This window comes from Geospiza fortis, unplaced genomic scaffold (assembly GCF_000277835.1).
Source record: "Geospiza fortis unplaced genomic scaffold, GeoFor_1.0 scaffold361, whole genome shotgun sequence".
In the NCBI taxonomy this organism is placed as follows: Eukaryota; Metazoa; Chordata; class Aves; order Passeriformes; family Thraupidae; genus Geospiza; species Geospiza fortis.
Genome location: NW_005054356.1, coordinates 360466 through 372356, shown reverse-complemented (window position 1 = coordinate 372356; position 11891 = coordinate 360466). Strand labels below are relative to the sequence as shown.

Sequence of the window (11891 nt, the reverse complement as noted above, 5' to 3'; positions counted from 1 at the left end):
GGGCTGAGATGAAGAGGGATGGTGGCCAAAATCTGCAGCCCTCAGAGGCAGGCAGAGCCTTCTGGGTTGGGGGCCGTGCAGCTCCTCCCTGGCTGTCGGGGCTCTCCCGACGCCGCTCAGCCACACACCATTTACAGTAGCCATCTGTTCCCTCTAATGAGAAAGCTATCCATTTTTTTCACCTGGTTACTGATTGTTCCAGACTATTGTGATTGCTTCGTTTTATTAATTACTCATTTTGACATGCTGTATCTGTCTCTTTTGTTCAGAAAACAGATGCTCTTGTTTCTGGGCATCATTACTGATGGTTATTGCTAATAAGATAAAGCTGCAGTTCCAGTTTAACTGAGGGCTTAACACTGTGGCTCTGGTTATTGAAATGCCTCAGCACTGGGTATTTTATTGAAGCCTGAGGAAATTGCATTCTTAGTGCCGTGGGGGCTCCCATTATTTGAAGGAAAGGGACTTCTTAAATGTCTTTTGGTGCGCAGAGCAATGGGGTTGGTAGCTGTTGCTGTTCCTGGAGACCATGATTAAACAAAGAATAAACATCACTAAGATCATGCTGAAATCTCTTCACTTACTAATCCCTGGTATTATGAGTGTGAAACACTGCAGGTTCCCATAAGAAACTTCTCGCTCAAAATAATTTCCTCACTTTATTTGGAACTAAGCAAAATTTGCTTTTCAGATTGTCAGACGAGGTTCAGTATGTCTTAAAAATTAAAATAGAGTGGTCTGTGAGCTGTGAAGGGGATAAGATAGCATCACTACACCAGAGTTGAAGTGTTTCCACTGACAATCACTGTTTCAAAATATTATTTCAATATTATATTAAGCTCTGAAAAACTGTGAGTCGAGTGTAGTTGGAAACCATGTCAGTGCTTTCTGCTGGAATTAGATACTGGCTCCATTCAATTTTGAGGAAGTATTTATGATGTAAAGTCAATCCTTGCAAAACAGTCTCTCATTCTGCAACAAATGCAGTTGCTCATGTTGTGCTTTCATTGTGCTCATTCCCAGCTCCGGGCTCATGCAGTGGACATGAATGGAAACAAGGTGGAGAATCCCATTGACCTTTACATCTATGTGATTGATATGAATGACAACAGGCCGGAGTTCATCAACCAAGTCTATAATGGATCTGTTGATGAAGGCTCTAAACCAGGTATAGTTGAAAAAATAGTCTCAAATTTTCACAGATTTTTCAGGCATTAATTTGGTATGGTGGCTTGGGCTCTGCTGGGATCACAGGGGGTGAGGGAAAGGTTTGCTCTTGCTAGCTGTTGGTGGAAGACTGATGGAGGTGAGAACAATCCCATTGTATATCTTTTTCTGGATGAAGAGAAAGTGCAGACTTGGGATGGAGGGAACCTGGGTCCTGGTGGTCCCTTCCTGGCTGTGGAATTTGTAAAAGCAGCAGTTTTGTAATGCTCTGTAGCACCATTCTCACACACTCACTGCACACCTACAGGGCTGTTATTCTAATTACAGAGCACTGAAAGCCAGCCTGGCAGTGGCCTTTCCCTGACCCTGTGTCTGAAATGCTCAGTATCCTCCTCCTTGGTATTTAATTCAGTCATTTGCCAACTCAATATCTGGCATCCAGTCAGACTCCAAAGAAGGCTCTGTCTCAAGAAAACACTTTCTTACTTGGGACCTGATGGAAACCTGCAGAAGTGGGAATATTGACATTGAAATTGCAGGCTCATCCTCTGTCCCCACAGACTATTCTAACAGAGGGTAAAATGGGGAAAAACCTGAAGTTGAATTACAGGAAATTTATGGGTGAAAAATCAGTGAAGGTGTAAGCTGTATGAGGAAAAGTGATGATTTTTACATGAGCACATTTATATGCTTGGAAGAAACAGAGCTGTAAAGGTCTTTAATGTTCTATTTCCAACTCTACTGTTGATTTGTTATTTAAGTGTGGTGTAACCCTGCTCCCAATGGGAGCAGGGTTGCTTTAGCTCATTGCTGAGTGTAACTAAAATTACTGCATCCATTCTTTGTTCTGTGTCACCAGTACAATTGGAAGTCTCCTGAAATCAGAGGGAGTTTTTTTCCTCGATTCTCTCCTTGGTTGTTTGCCAGCTGAGGGGTTAAATACCCCGTGACTTTGGTTTGTGTCAGCAAACATTTATCACAGCGGCCCTGCTGCCGGAGGTGTGACAGGGAAGTCTCCGGTGGGCACTGTTTTTAACAAGGTGATTCACAGCCCTGATTGATTGTCTTCCAGCACTGTGAGGGACGGGCAGCTGTGGGGGACACGTGGTGGGGACAGAACGTGACATTATTGCTGAGCAAAGAATAGGTACAGCTCCCTTTCTGATTCCTTTGGGTGGTGATGTCCCAGCTTCAAAGTCCTGATCCTGGTGCTGCTTGGAGGAGGGAACGTGAGAAGTCCCTGAGCTGACAGCTCCGATGACATCTTCCCAGAGAATTTTTCCAGCTTTCATTTGAAGGCCACTTTGGGGCATATAAAGGTTTGAAGATTGATACAACATTTCCATAGCAAATCAAATTTCTTACATCTTATTCGAGGACAGATCAATATTCAAAATGTTCCCAAATGTTTTAACTAGCTCTGTTCATCTGTCAGAGAAGCAGTAAATTGCATCCTCTTCTTGTCTGAAATCCAGATAAGCCTTTGAGCTATTAAATAGAACAGGATAATTTGCCTACAAAATACTTGTGCCTCTGCTTCTAGCAGTGTTTTTTGGTATTCTCTGTCCCAGGCTGGGGTGCTTGCCTTTAAGGCAGGAAGGTAGAAAGCAATCTGTTTTTATTCAAAAGCAATTACTTTTGTCTTTGATGTATTTGTCGGGTGGTTTTTTTCCCTCTCTCCTGTTTAATCGGTATTCTTTTAAAGGTTTATATTAGTATTGAATTTCTCTTCCTTGCTTTTGTTGAGCCTCCTAGGAATTTGGGTATTGGAGGCCCTCATTCTGTGTGCTTGGCAAGAAACATGATCTTGTGCCTTTGAGAGAGTGATAGAGAGGTCATGGAGTTAAAGGGAATATCTGCAAGCTCCTCCTTTGCCTCAAAATTATGTGTCCCTCTTTTGTGCAGAGACAAGTGTAGACAATGTATTTAGCTAAGGGAAGATCTTGCACATATTTAGAAACTTTTTATTAGTTGAAGACGCCTCAGAATATTGTAACAACTAAGGAGGTACCACCAGCCATTGCAAGGGAAGAAATATGTTACCAGAATTCATGATTATTTCTGGCAGCGGTTGAGAAATGAAAGACACTGCATATTCTTTGAGGTAACAGCAAAATTTGTTCAGTACTGATTCAACAGTAAGTTAGAGATGTATATGCATCTATAAAAATATATCTGCATATGTGTGAATATCCATGCTTCAAGCAAACCAAAAAATCTTGTTATATGTTACAGGAGTTCAGCATTCATTTTCCTCAGTGCTGCTGAACTATGCCTGAGGACTGAAAATGCTTCCCTGGATATCCTGTGCAATTGTTATTTCTCACATCTTCCATATGCCCATTTATAATGGCTGTGATTAAAAATGCAGGATTGCTTGATTACAACAGTATCTGCAATGTTTTTAATTTTGCACACCTCTGATGAGAGATATCAGAGTATCCCAAATAAATGCTGGCTCTGAGGGCAGCTAGAACGAGCAGCCAGTGTCTGTTTGAAGTCAGTCAGAATTTTGCCCAGATTTAATTTTAAAAAACCCAGATAAAAAAGGATATATGCAGCTTGAGCTGTGCCCATGGAAATTTTGCAGAGCAAGACCATCACAGATGTGCTGTAGAGCAGAGGCTGAGCAGGGCACAGTGACCTTGAGCTGCAGGGAAAGCCCCGGTAAGGCTCCAGTGGGATCAATAGAGCAGCTCCCGTTCCAGCGAGCAGGAAAGGGCCCTGAGGAGCTGTCCAGCACTCCCAGGGTCCAGGCTGGAGCAGAGGCAGGGCTGTGTGTGCGCAGCAGGCAGGGCTATCCCTCCGCAGGATCCAGGTCCCTGCTTGCGGCCGGGCTGTGCTGACCTGGAACAGAGCGTGTGGCCTCATCTCTGAGCCTGGCAGGGAGCTGCAGAGTGTGCCAGGCCAGGGCAGGGATGGAGGCTGGCCAAGTGAGATGTGACCTACTGACTCAACAGTGAACATGCCAAAAGAGGGTGGAGTGAAGCAAGGAAAGGGAATGCAGAAGGAGGCGTGCTCCAGCCTGCAGCACGGTGTGACACTGCTGGGCACTCAGCCTCCCGCAGGAGCAAGTTTGCTTTAGCCTGGAATACAAATATACAAAATTGTCCAAGAGCTGGAAGAATTGGCAGTGATGTGAAGAGACTCATTAGACAGTCTGATGGGGTTTAAGTGAAGGGGCTTCCCAGCCTGCAGAGCACTCACCTGGGTTCCCCAGGAGCGTGCTCTCTGCAAGTCACCTTGAAGCAACCCTTGACAGGAATAGAAAAGAAATCATCAAGTATTATTAATTATAATAGGTTGTTGTTGCTGGCTAAGATTATAATAACTTAATTGAAATAGTGTCTTGAGCCATAGCATAGTGTTCTTGAAATCAGGAGCTCACTCTTGGTGAAGTTCTCTGTGGTGAGATCTGGCCCCTGGACATCCTGAGATGTGCTGGCTCTTAAACTGAATTACATCTCTTGCCTTTTCTGATGCTCTCTGGAAAAACAGTTTAATGCATTTCTAGCTTATCTAGCCTCAGGTCAAGTAGCTGGGCAATTTAAAACGTGTAAAAGCAGGCCCTTCCAAAAATGCAGAACGGGAGTAGTGATGCAGGATTTCCTTTTCCACAGGACCATCTTTCTTCCTCACTCTCCCCCTCCACGCGTTGTTTTGATTTAACGCGCCCCTGTTTGAAAGTGTATCTTAAAAGACCGTATTTTACTCATGTTGAATAATGTTCTGCCTCTTTGAACTTTGCCTCTGTGTGAAGAACACAGCCAAGTTTTAAAAATGCAGCTGCAAGCTGGAGCTGAAATTCCCCTGCTCCCTCTGGCAGCCTTAATCAGCAGAGCTCTCCTGGAGCTGCGCGCTGCCTTCCAAGCGCTGACAAAGCGGGATGGGTGCAGGGCTGGGCTACCCAGCTCTGCCTGCCCTGCAAGGATTCTGCTGCCTTGTCCATGCCCACATCTCCCAGCTGCATCACACCAGCTCCTTACAGCAGGAAGGAGCTGGGGTTTGGAGTGGGATTTTCCCCTCTGTGAGCACAAGCCCCTGAACTTGTACTGCTGGGCATGCAGGATCTTACAGTTTCAAAAAAAATTACTCAACAAGATGGCATGAAAATCCTTAAACATGAAAGAAGAAAAGGGAATTTAATCACAAAACAATAGTGTGATGGAGAAGGATTACTTCCATCTCTGCAGAAGCTTAGTTTTGCTATAACCACAGCAGACCCTTCCTTGTGGAAGGATGTGGATGTCTCACTTAACTGAAGTGTTCAGTTCTGAAAAGGTCAATGTGAAATGCTCTGCAGCGACTTGAGTGCTTTGCTCTGGGTTGTATCTATTTTGTTTTAACAGAAAGATTGTCAAAAATTAACTCATCTCTCCAAAACAATTTGCTCCTGTCAGACTGGCCTTTTCCATTCCCATTTATCCTTTCCACTTCACTAACTCTCTGGATGCATCTTGGTCCCTTTCAAGTCAATAGCACAAGTCCAAGTGACTTCTTTTAAACTTTATCCAGCCCCTTCATTCTCCTGGATCTGTGTTTACTCCTACCACCCTTCTTAGGAGTGATGTGAAAGATTGCTGAGTATAGACAGTCCTCCAAAATAAAGGAATATTAGTATTTCTTACATGAGAAATGTTGTAATTTAAAAATTCTCTTTCTCCTCCTGAGTCCATGGAACTCTGATAGAATAATTGTTGATAACATGCCCCGTGAAAAATGAAATAGCTGGGAGCCAAATCTATATGTGGGAAATTGAGTTAAAGAAATCTCATAAAAAATAAACAGTATATAAAAAACCCAAGGATTTTAAAAGCTGATTATTCTACTAGTGTCCCAGTTTGTTTATTTTATTTCTATGCCAGCAGAGATTCCCTCAGAGATTAACACCATGGACTAATGCACAGATGGGGCCAGAAACTCGAAAGTCATCTGAATATTAAGAATTTAAATCTTTAGCCTCAGTGATTTGAACAGAAAGCCAATTATGAGGCTGAATTAGTTTTCAAATTAAACTGCAATTTAAGGCATGTGAAATTAATCTTTTAAGGCATATAGTTGCATTTGTATATATATTCATGGGGAGAATTTGGATTCTGCAGTTCTGGCTTGTTCCTCTTCTCCAACCTGACAGTGCAATTCATGAGGAGATGCCTGGTGTGCCTGGTTGTTCAGTGAAGGAACAGAGCAGGTGTAGCTGGCTGGCAGGGCCTGAAATCTGAAGAGAAGATGTTTAATTTTAAAAAATTAATAGGATACAGAGTGAATCCCTCTTCCTGCTACTGCAGCCCATTCCAAAAATGCCGTAGCACTGCTCATAGTCAAAACATTCAAGATGTTTTTTCCAGCCTGGAGGTAAGTTAATTTTAGAACTCTTCATTTAGGGAGGTCTCAGTTCAAGAGAGCACCTGAGCAGGTTCATGGATGAGGCTGCCACACATTCTGGTTTGTAGCACTAGAAACTTAAAATAATGCTGAATGTTCCAGAGAGATCATGCACAGGTAAAATATTCCAGAGGGTCAGAGTAGGACTCAGTAGATTCTTCCATTCATCCCAGTGGTATTCACAGGTTGGGTGCCTTACTTCTGGATCCATCCCAAGCTTGAATATATTCATCTATGGCAGTGCCATCTTCTGCACCCTGTGCAGGTGCTGCTCTTATCCTTGCACTTTATATGCTATTAAAAATGGCTTTTCCCAACTTGATTCTATTCTCTCACACATTACACACAGACTTAGGATACACAATATTCTTTTTCAAGTTCTTTTGCTCAGCCAAGCACAATTTTAAAGTAAGAAATTGTTTTTCTGCAGACTCATGTGATAGTGCTTTCCATTTTCTTTCGAGGTGAGTGATTATGAAATCTGTGCTCTTAATTTCCTTTTCAGAAGCATGCAGTCCCAAGAGCAAGGAAGTGAATTATAGGACTGTAAGGGAGAAAAAAAAAATGCAAATCCCAAGACTGGTGAGTCATGTTGATGTAAAGGAAAAAATAAGTGGAAATCATGATCTGACAGCAGTTTAGGAGGGAGTTACAACTGAACACTCATAGCCTACACTCTGCCTCCTCTGCCTCCTTTTACCCAGCAGTTACAAATAGCATGGTATGATAATAATAACATAATAACATTTATATTATATTTCACCACTTTATATTGTATTGCATTCTAGTGTCAAAATCCAGGGATTGGATTGCAGCCTTGTGGAGGATGTGTTCAGTGTCAGGTTGTCTGCAGCTGGGGCTGCATGATTCCTGGAGTCCCACATGCCTTCAGTGCAGCATCCAACCTGGGTGTTCAGCACAGTTCAGTGGGGATGTTCAGGATATCTTGTCCTAAGCAGCCATGCTTTCCCCCTTCTTTAAATTAGCCCTGGAAATCGAGAGGATGCATGTGCAGGAACTCAGCCAAGCTGAACCTGGTGCATTTATGCAGCCAGAACCATTTGCTCAGAGGCTGGATGTGCCTTTGCCCACCCTGATGTTGGACTGGTGAGATTTCTCTGGGGTAAGGGGGTCTCAGTGAGCTGCAGGCTGCTGGAGGGGAGTGATCTCCAAATCTGGCGAGGGCCACGTGTGTGCTGCAGTCAGTGCATCTGCTCCTTGGCTCTCCGGAGGTATTTATTCCATTTTTAACAATCAGGAGGTCTTATTTCCGTCCTGGGTGACAGCAGCCTCTTCAGCTCTCTCTGTTGTCTCTCCAGACCTGCTCGCTCTCTTTATTCTCATTAGGCTGGCTCTTGCCCTGTCTGAAGCTGAAAATCCAATGTCTCTGCTAATTAGGAAGTGGCATCCGTTATGAATTAGGTTAGCTGCTTGAAAGGTCAAAATTTGCCAATGATTACAAAAATTATGGTGAAGGAGAATGACAGTAGCTATCAGTTACAACGGAAAGAATATCATTCAGATGGAAAGTGCTGCCTCTATTTCATTTGTTTTTTATCCAGAGCATGTGGGATGCAGTTTAATTTAAGTATATTTGCAATTTATTACACCTGCAGTACTTGCACTCACTTCTGTCATCTTGATGTCTTGTCCATTTTCCTGTTCACCTCTGTGACTCCACTCAGCACCGTTGCTGGGTCAGCTGCCCAATTTCATTTGAAACCCTTAACAGTGAGTGTGTGAAATTGTTTCACATCACCCATTGAATACATTTAATATTTTTTCACTTGAGGATGCAGGTTTGTTAGATGAAATGCTTTAGTCTTTAACATTACAGAAAGTTCAGTTGTACTCTGAGGACTTTTTCAGGATCCCATCATACTTATCATTGGAACTTGGTTTTGATGCCTTTGCTTTTTCTTGTGTGTGTTTCTGTCCCTGAGATGTTGCAATGAGTGAAATCACCTAAAGGGTGAAGTGTGCCTGTTATGAGTAGTGGCATGAGTTTCCCATCCTCTGTGGGAAAGGAAATGATTATCAGGAAACTGAGTGGAAAATTTTAGTTTTAGGAAATGTAAATTTTACACTGTTCTTCAGTATTTAATCTTCCCACAAGTCTTACTGTCTTCTCTATATAGCATCAGATGCAGAGGGTTCACTAAGTGAGCTTTCCAATTTAGGGGGAAAAAATGAGGAGTAAGGGGAAGTTTCCATTAGTACAAAGCCATTATTAACTTGGGTTAATGAAGATCTAATGTAACATGGCTAGCACCACATGTCTGCACATAATGATTCCGTCCTTTTCTATGGGGGAATGATTAAATTAAGTATCTTGTAGGTCAAAATTAGACTGAGAAGGTTAACCAACCTTTAATGATTCTGCAGCCATTTACCAGCCGTTTAAAAACATAAACTGTAAGATAAAGCTGGATAGAGAAACAGCATTATCAGTAAAAAGTGGGTGAATTTTTAGTGCTTACTGTTTATATCATAGGAGAAGACTGAGAGGATTATGTGGTTTTGCAATGACATGTGGGATAAAGGGCAAAGTGAAAGGAGTTTTGATTTTTATATTTTGTTGGATTCCTGGTGAGTGCCCATTAGCTCTTTATTTTAACATGCATTAAATCTAACTAATGGATATCAAACCAGCTTAGAAAAATGGCAATTATAAAGCAATTGTAAGAAAGACTTCAGGAGCACAACTGTGCCAAAATATTTCTTGTGTGCCTTAGACTCCTGAAAGCTCCATCTTTATGGAGAAATGAAGTTGCATAGGTGGGAGGGCAGAAATTGCAGACAACATGAGGGGAATTAGCAGCCCTCAGCATGCTTTGGGACTGTCTGAGCCACAAAGAACTAGGCTGATTCTCAGATTCCAGAGTGATTTGAGGGGGACATTTGTTTATGACTGTGCTTATCTGCTTACTCATGCTCAGGGCAGCTATCTCTCTTGTTCTGCTTTTCTTTTTCCTTAGTGTGTACAGATGGAATGAGATATGGTGAATCTAGCAAAATCTCTTTGCAGGCTTTTGCAAGGAGATGCAATTCATTTTAAAATTGACAAACAAAACTGAATGTACAGGTATAAATTATCTCCCTTTGCTTCCATTCCCCCAGGTTCTGTAAGGCATTTTTTTGCCTATCCTGTAGAAACTTTAATTAATCCAATGGGAATATTTTCCATAAGGTTTGCTTTCAAGCATTTCTCTCATGTGTCTTATCCATGGTTAGAAACAAAACCATCTCATTTGACAAAATAACATCTGGGAGGTTACAGTCTCTGGGAAATCAAAGGGAATGCATTGGGAAGTTACAGATTCTGGAGGTCTTGCCTTTTATTGATAGATCTCCTTCGTCATGCCATCCATTAATTTGAACTCAGGTGATATATGAACTCTGCACATTAGTTAATGAAGGCTAATGCACACTAATCTTGTCATCACTAGCTGTGCATGGTAATTCAATCTGCTGCTCAGAAGAGCTGTTCAACATGCAGCAAATTTGATTTAATATTGACATGATGTACTAGGTTTGGTATTTTATTTAACATACCATGTGCCTTATTTGATGAGAAATGGTTTTCTTTCAATAGGTTACATACCTGAGTTAGGCCAGGTGTGTCGTTTAATGCAATTATATCAGATATATATCTGGTATATCTGCACTGGGTATTCATCCTGTGATACACTGCACAGACTGGGGCAAATTTCTGAGTTTGGGCACTTTATGCATTCCTTTAATGTTGTCAGTGTGCTTGAGAGCAAGCCCTGGAGAGCAGAAAAATAAAGGTGATGCTTTTCTCAGGCACTGAAAGCAGAAAGTCCCTTTTGCCCTGTTACACTTGTTTAACCTACTCTTGGAACTTCATCACCACTAACAGGATCTGATGCAAAATTGACAGAGTACAGATTGAAGGTCTTTAGTGTGACTTGGAGGAGTTTTCTCGGTGTTTCTGTTCTGTAGTAATTGCTCCTAGCCTCTGTTTGGGTAGGATATAGAGCTGTAAATATGGTGTGGTTAATACTTTGGTTTCCACAAAAGACACACATCCTGTGGGCCAGATTAGGCAGTCAGTACTTTGTCACTTAAAGGCAAACAATACCAGCTTCAATCCTCGAGTGTGTTTGAGCTCTGCTCTCTGCCACTGTATATTTGCCTAATTTGTGTAGTATTAGGGACTGGATACAGGGATATATTGCCTTTATTTTAATATAAAGTACATGGAGATGTATCTCCATGTAAAGGACATAGAAGCATGACATTATTTACTTTATTGCAGGTAAATCATCACCAACCATCTGAGCACAGAGCAAGAGTTTATACAGCACCCAGAGGATGTCAGACACTTTATCTGTGTATATCCACATCGCTCTGTGGAATACTCTTGTGCACAGATCTATGTTTGTGTCATTCACTGCTGCACGCAGGTATCTGGAGGATAAATCTTGCTTAAAGACAGGCTAAATGCAAAGCAAACCAAGTGGAACATGGCAGGGGGGTGGGTTACACCAGCTGATCCCTCAGGAGCCATCCCTGGGGATGGTGCCCCCAGCATGGGGAACAGGAGATGCTGTTGGTCAGCACCGCCAGGTGGGAAAAGTGTGTCCACAGGAAAGGGAGAGGAGATATCAGCCACTGTCCAGACTGTGGAGAGGGAGAAGCAATTTGCAGCCAGTTTACAGCAGACTGTGGTCAGACAGACAGACAGACAGCCCCAGGGAGAGCCAGGAAGGAAGTGGCTGCTGCAGCTCCGTGTGTGCTGCAGCCACACAGGGCCCTTTGCAGAGGTCCTTTTATAAGGTTACAAGATAGTAATTAATGCCAAGTTCCTCTCTTTATTTTCTCTGTGGTTGGGTTTCATAATGGAAATTAAAGATAGGAGATAGGGAGCAGATTGCCTCTTGAAATACAGCTCCCTGGTGCTCAGTTCATGACTTTAGAGACATTTGTCCAGCCCCATCTCCTTTATGGAGATGCAGGTCAAATGCTGCTGAAATAGTCCTTTTTCTCAAGAGCAGATGTGCTTAGTCCAGTGCTACACCACAGGAAAGGAGCAAAAGGGTCAGAGAAAGAGTGAAGGAGACCTTCTGTGCTCTCCATCCACAGCACAGCTGCTGTCCCCCACCCCCTGCCACCAGAGCTGCAGCCTGGCAGGTTCCCCCACCATTTCATGTATGTGCTGGTTAATTTTGGAATTTACAGTACAGTCTGAGACACCCCACATGAGGAGGGACCACAACTGTGGGGTGCCCTTGTCTGAACCTGGAAGTCCAAATGACTTTCAGAGCTGTTTTTTTGAGCTAGAAGTGCATCATGAAATACCACCTGTTTTTTGG

General features: G+C 42.7%; 1 protein-coding gene across 1 annotated transcript in view; it reads left to right on the top strand.

Annotated features, from left to right (window-relative positions):
- Positions 1-11891, top strand: part of LOC102040724 (cadherin-4) — a 412700-nt gene that overhangs the window by 324414 nt on the left and 76395 nt on the right. The window contains exon 5 of the mRNA XM_031059080.1: positions 1024-1168. Within this exon, the coding sequence (XP_030914940.1) occupies positions 1024-1168 (145 nt within the window). The remainder of the gene's footprint in view (positions 1-1023; positions 1169-11891) is intronic.